General features: G+C 40.9%; 1 protein-coding gene across 1 annotated transcript; it reads right to left on the reverse strand.

Moving 5' to 3' along the window:
- Nucleotides 1–641: 641 nt before the first annotated feature.
- On the reverse strand, nt 642–14317 carry LOC138900170 (uncharacterized). The gene is made up of 4 exons (XM_070186885.1): nt 13744–14317; nt 13444–13677; nt 1606–1661; nt 642–1505 (listed from the first exon to the last, which is right to left on the reverse strand). The coding sequence occupies exons 1-4, from the start codon at nt 14315–14317 to the stop codon at nt 642–644; spliced, it is 1728 nt and encodes a 575-aa protein (XP_070042986.1).
- Between the last annotated feature and the right edge of the window lie 1988 nt (nt 14318–16305).

The raw sequence follows: 16305 nt of genomic DNA on the forward strand, positions 1-16305 counted from the left end.
AACTTTATTGGAATCTTGCATGCTAAACCTTGTGAGAATAGTATCAATAAAATGTACTTGGGATAAGCCTAATATCCTTTGGTTGTGATCTTGCATAAGCTTGATCCTAAGGATATATGCCACTTGTCCCAAGTATTTCATATCAAAATGCGAGGATAACCATTCCTTTACTGAATTCAACATGCTCACTTTATTTCCTATGAGCAAGACATCATCTATGTACAAAACCAAAAATACAACTTTATCTCCATCCCACTTCTTATAGACACAAGATTCGTTTTCACATTGATCAAAATCGAAAGTTTTAATCGATGTGTCAAAACAAGTGTTCCATGCTCTAGAAGCTTGTTTTAATCCATAAATGGATTTCTTTAATTTACATAACATGTGCTCATTGCCACTTTTTATAAAACCAACTGGGTATGCCATTTAGATACACTCATCAAGACTTCCATTAAGGAAAGCCATCTTGACATCCATTTGCCAAATATCATAATCGTAATGAGCATCAATGGATAAGAGAATCCTAATGGATTTAAGTATGGCTACTGCAAAAAGGTTTTCTCATAATCGATCCTTTCTTTTTGAGTAAACCCTTTTGCAACAAGACTAGCTTTAAAAGTTTGTACTTTTCCATCCACTCATCTCTTTTTCTTATAGATCCATCTACAACCAATGGGTTTGACTCCAGTAGGTGGTTCTACAAGGTTCCAGGCTTGATTGGAGTACACGGACTCTATTTCAAATTTAATAGCAATAACATATTTTTCAGCGTCTGTATCCTGTAGTGCTTTGTCATAATTAAGAGGTTCTGTATTAGGCTCTTCAGGGATTATATCATAAGATTCTTCCAAGAGCGCAAACCGGAGCGGGTTTTTAATAATTCTCCCATTAAGACTAGTCACTACAGGTGTAGTTTGATTTTGTTGTTGAACCGCTACAACATTTTCCGGAACTGAAGCCTCAATGTTATCCTCCACGCCTTGTGGTGCTGGGATATCATTAAATTCTTCCTGAAGTGCGGGATGCACAACAATTTCAGGTTGGTCAACAATCTGAGGTTGCTCAATATTACTCCCACTACTTTGGGGTAGTGAGATGTCAGGCAATTGCTCTTGTGCGTTTTGCTGCCTATTTACATTTCTCCCACTAGGATAATACAGTGGTATGTCAATACTGGCTTCCGGGATACGTTCCAGAGATATGTCATTAGTTACTCCATTGCTTAATTCTTGTAAAACTAGTTTACTTCTAGGAATATGGTTCATTAAATAGTCCTCTTCTAAAAATATGGCATTTGTTGCAACAATTACCTTGTTTTCTTTGGGAAAATAAAATAAACCTCCTTTCGTTCCCTTTGAATATCTAATAAAAATGCACACTTCTGTCCTCGATTCCAATTTATCCGCTTTCCCTTTCAGTACATATGCTAGACAACCCCCAAACCCGAATGTGCTGCAAGCTGGGCTTGCGCCCAGTCCATAATTCTGCTGGGGTTCAAGGTACTGACTTTGAAGGAACCAAATTCAGAATATAATTTGCTGTTTCTAAAGCACATCCCTAAAAGTAAGAAGGCAAATAAAAATAACTTAACATTGATCTAACCATTTCTATAAGGGTCCTGTTTCTTTTTTCTGCCACATCATTTTGTTGAGGGGTTCCTGTGACAGATAATTGAGATGTAATACCACAATCTGATAAGTATTTCAGGCATTCCGCAGAAAGGTATTCACCACCGCGATCAGATCGCAATGATTTGATACATTTATCATCGTCACGACCCAAAATCCTAACTTGTCGTGATGGCGCCTATCTCGATACTAGGCAAGCCAACAACCTCAATAAAGCAACTTTTAAGTTTGAAAATATAATATTTAAATACAATCCATAAGTCTCGCAAATACCGATACACACACTCCCAAAATCTGGTGTCACTGAGTACATGAGCATCTATACATTACAAGTCTAAAAAACACGGTCTATAATAATCTAAGACCAAATACAATAAACAAAAAGATAGGGAAGGAGAGATAAGGTCTGCGAAACATGGCAGCTACCCATGAATCTCCAAAAAATCGACTGTGTGAAAGAATCAACATCCATTGTATCCGGGATCACCTGGATCTGCACACGAAGTGCATGGTGTAGTATGAGTACAACCAACTCAGTAAGTAACAATAATAAATAAAGAACTGAAAGTAGTGACGAGCTTCTCAGCTAAGTCCAAATATAGTACTTTCCAATATAAAAGAGTAGGCATGCTCTCAAGTTCAACATTTAAGATTTAACTGAAATTTCATTTCAAGTTTGACCGAAACAGAAAATAATGTTTTTCCAAAATTTCCAAAATAGTGATATATGACAGTTGAAATGTAGCAAATAATGAAATCAATACATCCTCTCAGAGTAACCGTCTCTCAGTCTTCCCATTCACTCCAACCTCACAGTCACTCTTTCCTCACATTCACTCTTTCCTCACAGTCGCTCATTCCTCACAGTCACTCATCACTCGGTACTCGGCACTCACACTCGGCACTCGCACTCAGTAGGTACCTTCGCTCACTGGGGGGGGGGGTTGTACAGACTCCGGAGGGGCTCCTTCAGCCCAAACGCTATATCAAGCCAATAATGGCATAAATCAATAAAAGCATGCTGCGGCGTGTAGCCCGATCTATAAACATCCTCACAATTAGGCCCTCGGCCTCACTCAGTAATCAACCTCTCCAGTCTCTCGGGCTCTCAGAAGTCATGATAATCAGCCCAAAATTTGATAATATGATGTTTTAGTAAATAGCAACAAAAATTGAGATATGATATGAAATGAATAAACATGACTGAGTACGAAATTATAATTTGAACATATAATTCAACCACAGAAATGACCCCAGTGGGTAACCAAAATAACAATATATGTCTAAGCATGATTTTTAATACGAGTCTCAGCTCAATTTTCCCTAACACGTAGAGAATGTACGGATATCAACAGATAATTCAACTACACAGTCCCATGGAATTTGACCAAGTTACAATTCCTACGGTGCACGCCCACACGCCCGTCACCTAGCATGTGCGTTACCTAAAAACCAATCACATAACACATAATCCGGGGTTTCATACCCTCAGGACAAAATTTAAAACTGTTACTTACCTCAAATCGCCTTGTTTCTTATTCCGCTATGCCTTTGCCTCGTGAATTGGCCTCCAAATGCCTCGAATCTAGTCACAAATAATTCGATTCAGTCAATAAAATTTGTAGGAATTACTTCCATATGAAAATACAATTTTTCCATAAAAATCCGAAATTTCATCCAAAAAATCGCCAGCGGGGCCCACGTCTCGGAACCAGACAAAAGTTACAAAATCTGAAAGCTCATTCAACCACGAGTCTAACCATACCTAATTTGACTAAAATCCGACCTCAACTCGACCCTCAAATCTTCAATTCAAACCAAGAGGTTTTTCTAAATTTTCTAACTTAATTCACCCATTAAATGATAAAAACAACCATGGATTCGGGTAATTTAACCAGTATTGAGTTAAGAATAATAACCCCATTTGTTTTCTCTGAAAATCTCCCAAAAATTGCCTCAATCCGAGCTCCAAATCGGTAAAAATGGAAAATCAGAACTTAAACTCTTTGCCCAGTCATTTGCTCTACGCGATCGGGGACAAACACATGCGATCGCGAAGCACAATTTTCCACTGCCCAGAAAAGACCCTACGCGATCGCGGTTGACTTCACGAGATCGTAATGCACAAGATTCTAGCTTTACGCGATCGTATCCCTCTTCACGCGATCGCATAGAGCAAACGCGTGGCCCAACTTCCTCTTAAGTTCCCCTATGCGAACGCGACCTCTCCCACGCGTTCGCATAGCACAGACTGGCCTAACCTACGCGATCGCGGTTGACCTCATGCGATCACAAAGAACAAAATCAACACTGTCTCAACAAGCTTACGCGATCGCGTGTGCCTTCACGTGATCGCACTGAACAAATCTCACCTCTCCTCAAAAAAGCCTATGCGATCGCGGACCTTCTCACGTGATCGCATAGAAGGAAACCAGTGATAGAAAACCAACATTCTTCAGCAGTTTACCAAGTCCAAATTTCGATCCGTTAAGTATCCGAAACTCACCTGAGGCCCTCGGGTCCTAAAACATCATACAAACGTAGTCGAACCCTCAAATCACCTCAAACAATGCTAAAACCACGAATCATACTCCAATTCAAGCCTAATGAACTTTGAAATTTTAATTTTCCACAAATGATGCCGGAACCTATCAAATCAAGTCCGATTGACCTCAAATTTTGCACACAAGTTATAAATGACATAACAGACCTATTAAAATTTTCAGAATCGGATTTTGACCCCAATATCAAAAAGTAAACCCCCGGTAAAACTTCCCAAAAATTTGACTTTCGTCATTTCAAGCCTAATTCCACTACAGACCTCCAAATAATTTTTCGGACACGCTCTTAAGTCCAAACTCACCATACGGTGCTACTGCAATTATCAGAATTCAATTTCAAGGTCATTTACACATAAGCCAATATCCGATCAACTTTTCCAACTTAAGTTTTCAACTAAGAGACTAAGTGTCTCATTTCACTCTGAAATCGTTCCGGACCCGAATCAACTAACTCGGTAAGTCATTAAACAACAGTAAAGTATAAATTGAGAAGTAAATGGGGAAACGGGGTTTAGAATCATACCTGGAGTCTCAGACATGCTGCGGAACCTCTTCAACAAACATTCGTCCTCGAACGAGTTTAGAATCATATCTGAAGTCTCAAATAAGTGTGGATATTTGCTCCGCATCGCCTACTCAATCTCCCAAGTAGCTTCTCTGACTGGCTGGCCTCTCCACTGTACCTTCACTGATGCTATGTTCTTCGACCTCAGCTTTCGAACCTGCCGATCTAAAATAGCCACCGGCTCCACATCATAAGTCAAATTACTGTCTAGTTGCACTGTACTAAAATCCAGAATATGAGACGGATCCCCGACATACTTTTGGAGCATGGATACATGGAATACTGGATGAACACCTGATAGACTAGGTGGCAAGGCAAGTTCATAAGCCACCTCTCCAATTTTCTTAAGTATCTCAAAAGGCCCAATATACCGAGGGCTCAACTTGCCCTTTTTCCCGAACCTCATCACACCCTGCATGGGTGAAATATTGAGCAGCACTTTTTCCCCAACCATGTAAGCAACATCACGGACCTTCCGGTCGGCATAACTCTTCTGTCTAGACTGTGCCGTGTGAAGTCGCTCCTAAATAAATTTAACCTTCTCTAAAGCATCCTGAACCAAATCAGTACCCAATAGTCTAGTCTCACTCGGCTCAAACTAACCCACCGGAGACCGACACCGTCTCCCATACAAAGCCTCATACGGAGTCATCTGAATACTCAACTGGTAGCTGTTATTGTAAGCAAACTCGCGAGTGGAAGAAATGGATCCCAAGAACCTCCAAAATCAATTACACAAGCGCGTAGCATGTACTCCAATATCTGAATAGTGCGCTCGGATTGTCCGTCCGTCTAAGGGTGAAATGATGTACTCAACTAAACCTGAGTGCCCAATTCTCGCTGTACTGCTCTCCAAAACTGTGATGTAAACTGCGTGCCCCGATCTGATATGATGGACACTAGCACACCATGTAGGCGAATAATCTCTCGGATATAAATCTCAGCCAACTACTCCGAAGAATAATTAGTACCAACTAGAATAAAATGTGCAGATTTGGTCAATCGATCCACAATCACCGAAACAACATCAAACTTCCTCAAAGTCCGTGGGAGCCCAACTACGAAGTCCATGGTAATACGCTCCCATTTTCACTCTGGAATTTCAAGTATCTGAAGCAATCCTCCCGGCCTCTGATGTTAATACTTCACCTATTGACAATTTAAACACTGAGCTACAAACCCAACTATATATTTCTTCATTCGCCTCCACTAATAATGCTGCCTCAAATCCTGATACATCTTCGCGGCACGTTGGTGAATGGAGTACTGCGAACTGTGAGTTTCCTGGAGAATCAACTCACGCAAACCATCTACATTAGGTACACATAGCCTCACCTACATCCGTAATACTATGTCATCCCCAGTAGTGACTTCCTTGGCATTACAGTGCTGAACTGTGTCCTTAAGGACAAGCAAATGAGGATCATCATACTGTCGCTCTCTGATGCAATCATATAAAGAAGACCTAGAAACCACACAAGCCAAAACTCGATTCAGCTCAGAAACATCCAATCTAACAAACTAGTTGGCCAAGGCCTGAACATCCAAAGATAAAGGCCTTTCTGCTACCGGTAAGTATGCTGAGTTGACCAAACTCTTTGCCTTACGGCTCAAGGCATCGGCCACCACATTGGCCTTTCCAGGATGATAGAGAATGGTGATATCATAATCCTTAAGCAACTCTAACCATCTTCGCTACTGAAAATTAAGATCCTTCTATTTAAACAGATATTGTAGACTCTGGTGATTGGTATAAATCTCACAATGGACACCGTACAAGTAATGCTGCCAAATTTTCAAGGCATGAACAATAGCTGCTAACTCAAGGTCGTGGACCGGATAATTCTTCTCATGTATCTTTAACTGCCTGGACGCATAGGCAATCACCCTACCGTCTTGCATAAGCACTGCGCCGAGAGCAATACGCGATGCGTCATAATACACAGTATAAGACACTGAACCTGTAGGCAACACCAATACTGGAGCTATAGTCAAAGCTGTCTTGAGCTTCTGAAAGCTCTCTTCAAATTCATCCGACCACCTGAACGGAGCACCTTTCTGGGTCAATTTAGTCATAGGCGATGCAATAGACAAGAATCCCTCCACGAAGCAATGATAATATCCGGCCAAGCCGAGAAAACTCCGAATCTCAGTAACTGAAGATGGTCTGTGCCAACTCCGAACTGCCTTTATCTTCTTCGGATCCACCTTAATCCCTTCACTGGACACTATGTGTCCCAAGAATGCCATCGAACTAAGCCAGAACGCACACGTAGAGAATTTGGCATATAGTTTCTCCTCTCTCAGCCCCTACAATACAATACCCAAGTGATGTGCATGCTCATCCTGGGTACGTGAGTACACCAGGATATCATCAATAAATTCCACGACAAATGAGTCAAGATACGGCTGGAATACGCTATTCATCAGGTGCATAAATACTGCTAGGGCATTGGTTAGCCCAAATGACATCACTAGAAATTCATAGTGACCATAACGAGTCCTGAATGCCGTCTTTAAAATGTCTGAATCTTGAATTTTCAACTGGTGATACCCGAATCTCAAATCAATTTTGGAGAATACCATTGCTGCCTGAAGTTGGCCAAATAAATCATCAATACGCGGCAAATGATACTTATTCTTGATTGTAACTTTATTCAACTGCCTGTAATCAATACACATTTTCATAGTACCATCTTTCATTTTCTCAAACAGAACTGGTGCGCCCTAAGGCGACACACTAGGCCTAATGAACCCTTTATCAAGAAGTTCCTGAAGTTGCTCTTTCAATTCTTTTAACTCAGCTGGTACCATACGGTACAGAAGAATAGAAATGGGCTGAGTGCCCTACACCAAGGCAATACCGAAATCAATATCCCTGTCGGGTGGCATACCCGATAGGTCTGTAGGAAATACATCCGAAAAGTCTCTCACTACCGGTACCGAATCAATAGTAGGAGTATCTTCATCAACATCTCTCACAAAAGTCAAATATGACAAACACCCCTTCCCAACCATACGTTGGGCTTTCAAATAAGAAATTACCCTGTTGGGAACATGATCTAGAGAACCCTTCCATTCGATTTTTGGCAACCCCGGCATGGCCAATGTCACGATTTTTGCGTGACAATCCAGAATAGCATGATATGGAGACAACCAATCCATACCCATGATTACATCGAAATCAACCATACTGAGCAATAAGAGATCAACTCTAGTCTCCAGTCCTCCAATGGTTACCACACAAGACCGATATACACGGTCCACAGTAATAGTATCGCCCACCGGTGTAGATATATGAACAGGTGAAACTAAGGACTCACGGGGCATATCCAGATAACAAGTAAATTATGATGATACATACGAATAAGTAGAACCAGGGTCCAATAATATAGAAGCTTCACTGTGGCATACTGAGACAATACCTGTGATCACTGCATCTCAGGCAACGACATCTGTCCTGGCAAGAAAAATATATAATCGGGCCTGACCGCCACCTGATAGGCCTACCCCTCTTGGGCGACCCCTAGCTGACTGACCCCCACCCCGTGCTAGCTGGGCGGGTGGTGAAGTAACTGGTGCTGAAGTCATAGTCTGACTTCTCTGCTGCACTAGACCTCCCGAGCGACGAGGACATTGTCTCCACATATGCCCAAATTCCCCGCACTCAAAGCAGCTCCCTGGTACTGGTGGTGGTGTTGACTGAATCGGGCCCCGAGAACCAGAATAACTACTAGAAGCACCCGATGCAAATGAACCCTGAACTGAAGGAGCACGGGACGAACTCTGGGCTGGCAGGGCACTGAGAGATGACTGACCATGATGAGAACTATATGAACCCTGGCTGGATGATGCACCACGGTGAACTGGACGACCCGTCTGAGCGTGTCTGTAAGGACGACCCCTACCGCGGTAAAACTGACCCCCGGAAGGAACACCACTGAAATCACCTAGACCACGAGGCCTCTTAGCCTCCCTCTCTCCACGCTCTTGGCTACAGACCATCTCTATCTGCCGAGCAATGTCAACTACCTCATCAAAAGTAGCACCAGATACTCTCTCCCGAGTCATAAGTAACCGTAGCTGATATGTGAGGATGTCATTGAACCTCCTAATACTCTCCCTATCAGTGGGAACCAACCAAATTGCGTGATGAGCCAACTCAGAAAATCTCACCTCGTACTGCGTCACAGACTTACCGTCCTGACGTAACTGTCAAACTGTCTGCGCATCTCCTCTCTGCGAGACTGCTTACAAACTTCTCCAAAAAGAGAATGGAGAATTCCTGCCATGTAAGTGGTACAACACCAACCGACCTGCGCCTCTCATAAGTCTCCCACCATCTGAAGGCAGCTCTAGAAAACTGAAAAGTAGTGAATGAGACCCCACTGGTCTCCAAAATATCCGCTGTCCGAAGCATTCGCTGGCACTTATCCAGAAAACCCTGAGCATCCTCTGACTCAGCACCGCTAAATAATGGGGTCGAAGCCTCCCAAATCTCTCAAGTCTTCTTTGCTCATCATCTGCCATAACTGGGACTATCGGGGCCTGGATAGCTGCAGCCGACTGGGCTGGTAGTGCCCCCGGTATCTGAAGTCCCTGTACCACCTGATCTAGAGTACGGGCAATAGGGGTATGAGTACCTCCCCCGGCTTGAGAAGTGGAATGTACGGCCAGAGCCGAAACCACCTGAGCAAGGCCAGTGCAAACTGTCAATATCTGGGCCAAAGTCTCCTAAGGGCCTGAAATCTCAATAGGCATAGCAGGTGCCTGAGCTGGTCCTATCGGCTTAGCTATATCTGGAATCTGCTCCTGAGCTGGAGCAACTGGTGGTGCTACAGGTGCTGCTCCAACTGCTGTACGAGCTACACCTCAACCTCTACCTCGGCCCTGACCTCTACCACGGCCCCGACCTCTCGCTGCCCTAGCTGGTGGCACTGGTGGCTGACCGTCCGATTCGGTAGTACGCATCCTCACCATTTCTAAGAGAATAGAATAACAGAAATTTAGTTTCCGGAATCAACAATTGGCATGCCAGAATACAAGAAAGTGAAATTTTCCTAAGGGTTAGGCAGCCTCTCGAAGATAAGTACAGACGTCCCCGTACCGATCCGCAAGACTCTACTAAACCTGCTCATGACTCGTGAGACCTATATAACCTAGGCTCGGATACCAACTTGTCACGACCCAAAATCCTAACTTGTCGTGATGGCGCCTATCTCGATACTAGGCAAGCCGACAACCTCAATAAACCACAATTTCTTTTAAGTTTGAAAATATAATATTTAAACACAATCCACAAGTCTCGCAAATACCGATATACACACTCCCAAAACCTAGTGTCACTGAGTACATGAGCATCTATACATTACAAGTCCGAAAAATATGATTTATAATAATCTGAGACCAAATACAATAAACAAAAAGATAGGGAAGGAGAGACAAGGTCTGTAAAATATGGCAGCGGCCTCTGAATCTCCAGAAAATCGACTGTGTAAAAGAATCAACACCCACTGTATCCGGGGTCACCTGGATTTGCACACGAAGTGCAGGGTGTAGTATGAGTACAACCAACTCAGTAAGTAACAGTAATAAATAAAGAACTGAAAGTAGTGACGAGCTTCTCAGCTAAGTCCAAATATAATACTTTCCCATATAAAAGAGTAGGCATGCTCTCAAGTTTAATATTTAAGATTTCACTAAAATTTCAAACAAGTTTGACCGAAACTGAAAATAATGTTATTCTGAAATTTCCAAAATAGTGATATATGACAGCCGAAATGCAGCAAATAATGAAATCAATGCATCCTCTCAGAGTAACCGTCACTTAGTCCTCCCATTCACTCCAACCTCACAATCTCTCTTTGCTCACAGTCACTCATTCCTCACAGTCACTCGGCACTCGCACTCGACACTCACACTCAGTAGGTACCTGCGCTCACTAGGGATGTGTACAGACTCCGGAGGGGCTCCTTCAACCCAAGCGCTATATCAAGCCAATCATGGCATAAATCAATAAAAATATGCTGCGACGTGCAGCCCGATCCATAAATATCCTCACAATTAGACCCTCGGCCTCACTCAGTCAGCAACCTCTCCAGTCTCTCGGGCTTTTAGAAGTCATGATAATCAACCCAAAAATTGATAATATGATGTTTTAGTAAATAGGATCAGAGACTGGGATATGATATGATATGAATAAACATGACTGGGTTCGAAATTACAATTTGAACATATAATTCAACCACAGAAATGACTCCAGTGGGTACCAATAATAACAACATATGTCAAAGCATGCTTTTTAATACGAGTCTCAGCTCAATTTTCCCTAACACGTAGAGAATGTACGGATATCAACAGATTATTCAACTACACAGTCCCATGAAATTTGACCAAGTCACAATTCCTACGGTGCACGCCCATACGACTGCCACCTAGCATGTGCGTCACCTCAAAACCAATCACATAACATATAATCCGCGATTTCATACACTCAGGACCAAATTTAAAACTGTTACTTACCTCAAATCGCCTTGTTTCTTATTCCGCTATGCCTTTGCCTCGTAAATTGGCCTCCAAACGCCCCTAATCTATCCACAAATAACTCGATTCAGTCAATAACTATTGTAGGGATTAATTCCATATGAAAATACAAATTTTCCATAAAAATTCGAAATTTCATCTAAACATCGCCCGCGGGGACCACGTCTTGGAACCTGACAAAAGTTATAAAAACCAAAAGCCCATTCAACCACGAGCCTAAGCATACCAATTTGACCAAAATCTGACCTCAACTCGACCCTTAAATCTTCAATTCAAACCAAGAGGTTTTTCTAAATTTTCCAACTTAATTCATCCATTAAATGATAAAAATAACCATGGATTCAGGTAATTTAACCAATATTGAGTTAAGAATACTTACCCCATTGTTTTCTTTGAAAATCTCCCAAATATCGCCTCAATCCGAGCTCCAAATCGGTAAAAATTTAAAATGGGATGAAGTCCCATTTTCAGAACTTAAACTCTCTGCCCAGTCATTTGCTCTAAGCGATCACGGACCAACACACGCGATTGCGAAGTATAATTTTCCACTGCCCAAAAAAGACACTACGCGATCACTGTTGCCTTCACGCGATTGCAATGCACAAGATTCCAGCTCTACGCGATCGCATCCCTCTACGCGATCGCATAGAGAAAATGCGTGGCCCAACTTCCTCTCATGTCCCCCCTATGGGAACGTGACCTCTCCCATGCGTACGTGTACCACAGATTGGCCCAACCTACGCGATCGTGGTTGATCTCACGCGATAGCGAAGAACAAAATCAATACTGCCTCAACAAGCCTACACGATCGCGGGTGCCTTCATGCGATCGAACTGAATAAATCTCACCTCTGCTCAAACAAGCCTATGCGATCGCGGACCTTCTCACGCGATCGCATAGAAGGAAACCAGTGATAGAACACCAGCATTCTTCAGCAGTTTACCAAGTCCAAATTTCGATCCGTTATGTATCTGAAACTCACCCGAGGCCCTCGGGACCTCAAACAAATACACCAACATGTCCTAAAACATCATACGAACGTAGTCAAACCCTCAAATCACCTCAAACAACGCTAAAACCACGAATCATACTCCAATTCAAGCCTAATAAACTTTGAAATTTCAAGTTTCCACAAATGCCGCCGGAACCTATCAAATCAAGTTCGATTTACCTCAAATTTTGCACACAAGTCATAAATGATATAATGGACCTATTAAAATTTTCAGAATCGGATTTCGATCCCGTTATCAAAAAGGCAACTCCCGGTCAAACTTCCCAAAATTTTGACTTTCGCTATTTCAAGCCTAATTCCACTACGGACCTCCAAATAATTTTTCAGACACGCTCCTAAGTCCAAAATCACCATACGGAGCTACTAGAATCATCAGAATTTAATTTCGAGGTCATTTAAACATAAGTCAATATCCGGTAAACTTTTCCAAGTTAAGTTTTTAACTAAGAGACTAAGTGTCTCATTTCACTCAAAAATCCTTCCGGACCTGAACCAACTAACTCAGTAAGTCATAAAATAACTATAAAGCATAAATTGAGCAGTAAATGGGGGAACGGAGTTATAATTCTCAAAACGACCATCCGGATCGTTACAATCATGTCGTTTCTCCGTTTCCGCCTTACATTCTTTGAGTTTCTCAAAGCATTCAGACTTACAACGCAATAGATAAATGTATCCATATTTTAAGTAATCATCTGTGAAAGTCATAAAATACTCAAAATCACCTCTTGCTTGTATATTCATAGCACAAATCAGAATGAATTAGTTCTAACTTTTCACTGCCTCTATTTCCTTTTGAGTGGAAATGTTTCTTAGTCATTTTTCCTTCTAAACAGGATTCACATGTTGGTAGTGCCTCCACTTTCAATGAACTCAGAGGTCCATCTGAAACCAACCTCGAAATCCTATTTTGATATATATGACCTAGACGTAAGTGCCACAAATAGGTTTGGCTCAATTCAGAAATACGTTTTCTTTTTTGTGGAAGATTAATACTATTTAATTCTTTTGGTTGTAGCACATGAGGAGATATATCAAGAATAAAAAGGTCATGTACTCTAGCAGCAGTGTAGATAAAATATTTATTAAACTTAATAACATCCGAGTTATTAGTAAAATAAACATTATAACCAGCATCCATTATTTTCCAAACCGAAATCAAATTCCTTATAATAGAAGGTACATAGAGAACATCCTCTAAAACTAAAACTCTATCACTACTAAACAAAACTCTAATATCTCCTAATGCAAAAGCTGGTGCTAGCTTGCCATTGGCTTGAAAAACACAAACTTCATTCTCACTTAGCCGTCGCATTTCCTGAAACCCCTGCAAAGTAGTGCAGATATGATTAGTGGCTCCTGAATCTACACACAAAAATATGGTAGAGACAGCCACTAAATAAGTTTCAACGACATTTAAATTTGAATTACCTTGCTTATTCAACTTTGCCATATAGGCAGGGAATCGATTTTTGTGATGCCCGGATTGCTTGCAATGATAACACTTTCCTTTGGGCTTTTTCACACCAGCAATCGCACCTCCAGGTTCCAAAGCCTTGTGAGCCTTCTTATTTTTCTTTTCCCCTCTCGGCTTAGAAACTGAAGCTTTCTCGACATTCAGTGCCACAACTGGAGCTTGTTGTTTGATAATATATCTTGCCGCTTCCAACTCATTCAACAATTTCGCAAGTGACAAATCCTTTTTGTTCATATTATAGTTCAAGCAAAATTGTTGAAAACTGTCAGGCAGAGTCTGCAGGACCATCTCAACTTGAGATTCCTTAACAATCACAGCTGCAAGGACCTCCAGTTCATTCAAAAGTCCCATCATTTTCAAAACATGGTCTTTAACCGATGATCCTTCAGCCATCTTGGTATTCAAAAGGGCTTTCATGCCTGTCTTCTTAACCACACGATTTTGCTTACCGAATATCTCTTTGAGACTTTCGAGCATGTCATAAGCAAACCCCATAGACTGATGTTGATGTTGCAAAACATTCGCCATAGAGTGTAACATCTCAGCATTTCATCAGCCTTAACCCATTTATCATAGGCCTTAACCTGATCATCAGTAGCATATTAATCAGGGTTTTTTGGCACTTATCGGTGATTATAAATTTGTAACCTTTAACAGTTAGGACAATATCAAGGTTCCTTTTCCAGTCAACATAATTCGGTTCTTCTAACTTGTTTTGGTTCAAAATTGAGGTAAGTGAGTTGAATGAAGACATGGTTAATCTGAGAGATATTCACATTAAATAGATCATTAGTTATGCAATAAGAATAATAAAATTCAAAATAAAAAATTACACATATAATCATGCTCATTGAACGGTTAGATTCGATAAGGAAACTTAACTATTAATGCAAAATATATGAGTTATGTCAGATATTTACCCCCATAAATTAAAACAGGACCAACTCAGATGGAGAATAAACTATCAATTTAAGATAGGTAAATATCACTTTTTATAAACTCTAGTTTCATTGAATTAACATGTAACTCAGTTGGAGAATTAATATAAGTTATCAAACAACTAGAGACAAAACTACAGTAATTATCTATAATGAATTTATCCGATATGGAAGAAGACCTATGTCAACATATAAATTCATTATATTACTGTAAAACATGATTGGAAACCATGGGTATTGAACCCTACCACCACTGTTTTCGTTAAAAAAAATTCTTTTAGTAAAAACAATTCCAGAAAATAGTAAAATGGCCAAAAACCCATCTAAACAACCCTGAATGCCTGAAAAACAACGTACATCATGAGCAAAGCTGATGAGTATTGCTCACTGGGTCGTTTCTGATGAACCTACCAAATTTGAGGTCAATCGGAGTTCGACGGAATTTCATAATTCCAAAATCATGACCTATTAGCAAAAATTGATTTTTGGCATTTTTAGGGTTCTGAATATTTTGACTCGTTCATATCACATATCATAGTTATGTATGTTAATCCATAATTTCAGAACTCAAATTATTATTATAACAGTCTCATTTTTATAAAAAAAAAATTGTTTTCATGGAGAAATCACAACAAACATGGGGAAAACTACACAGTTTTCATGAAATAGAACACCACTATTTTCATAGAATAACCACAACAAACACGTATAATTTAACAAAACGTTTTAATGTTACTCTATTCATGTTGTATTACATTATCTAGTTAGATGTAAAACGGTATCTGATACCAATTGTTAGAACATGCGCAGCGGAAGCAAGTATAAACATAGGTATCGCAAATATAAAAACTAGACAATGATTTGATTACCGAGATTAGAAGCACTAACCTCCCGAAACTATTGCACAAGTGCTTCACAGAGCAAGAATCCGGGGCTGCAGTCTTCTGCCATGCTCCTGTAACGACCCGGCCGCTCATTTTGAGCAATTATGTCCAGTTCGGCAATTTGAGGTCATGAGTAACTTCACATAGTGTATTATAACTTGCGTACATGGTCTTATTTGATTTTTGAGTGATCTGGAATTGATTTTAAAGAAGGACTCCCACTTGAGAAGCTTGAGGTTGAAAGAGTTGACCAAGTTTGAATTTTAAGTATCTGACCTCGGATCAGAGTTTTGATGGTTCCGGTAGGTCCGGATGGTGATTTTGGACTTGGGAGTATGCCCGGGTTTGCATTTGGATGTTTTTTGAAGGTTTCGACACCATTTGGCGAAACTTGGAATAGGCCCGTTTCGTCATTTGGAACTTGCGTGCAAAATTTTGGTGTCATTTGGAGTTGATTTGATGTAGTTCGGATGCTTGGTAGCAATTCTATAAGTTCTTCAAGTTCATTGTGATTTTCATGCATTTTGGTGTCTGATTCGTAATTCTAGATGTTATTTTGGTGTTTTGATCGCACGAGCGAGTTCGTGCTATATTTTTAGACTTGTGTGAAAGTTTGGTTTGGAGGCCCGAGAGCTTGGGTGGGTTTTAGATTAGTTTCAGAGTATTTTGTTAAGAACTATGTGTGCTGATACTG

Source organism: Nicotiana tomentosiformis, chromosome 10 (genome assembly GCF_000390325.3).
Source record: "Nicotiana tomentosiformis chromosome 10, ASM39032v3, whole genome shotgun sequence".
NCBI lineage: Eukaryota > Viridiplantae > Streptophyta > Magnoliopsida > Solanales > Solanaceae > Nicotiana > Nicotiana tomentosiformis.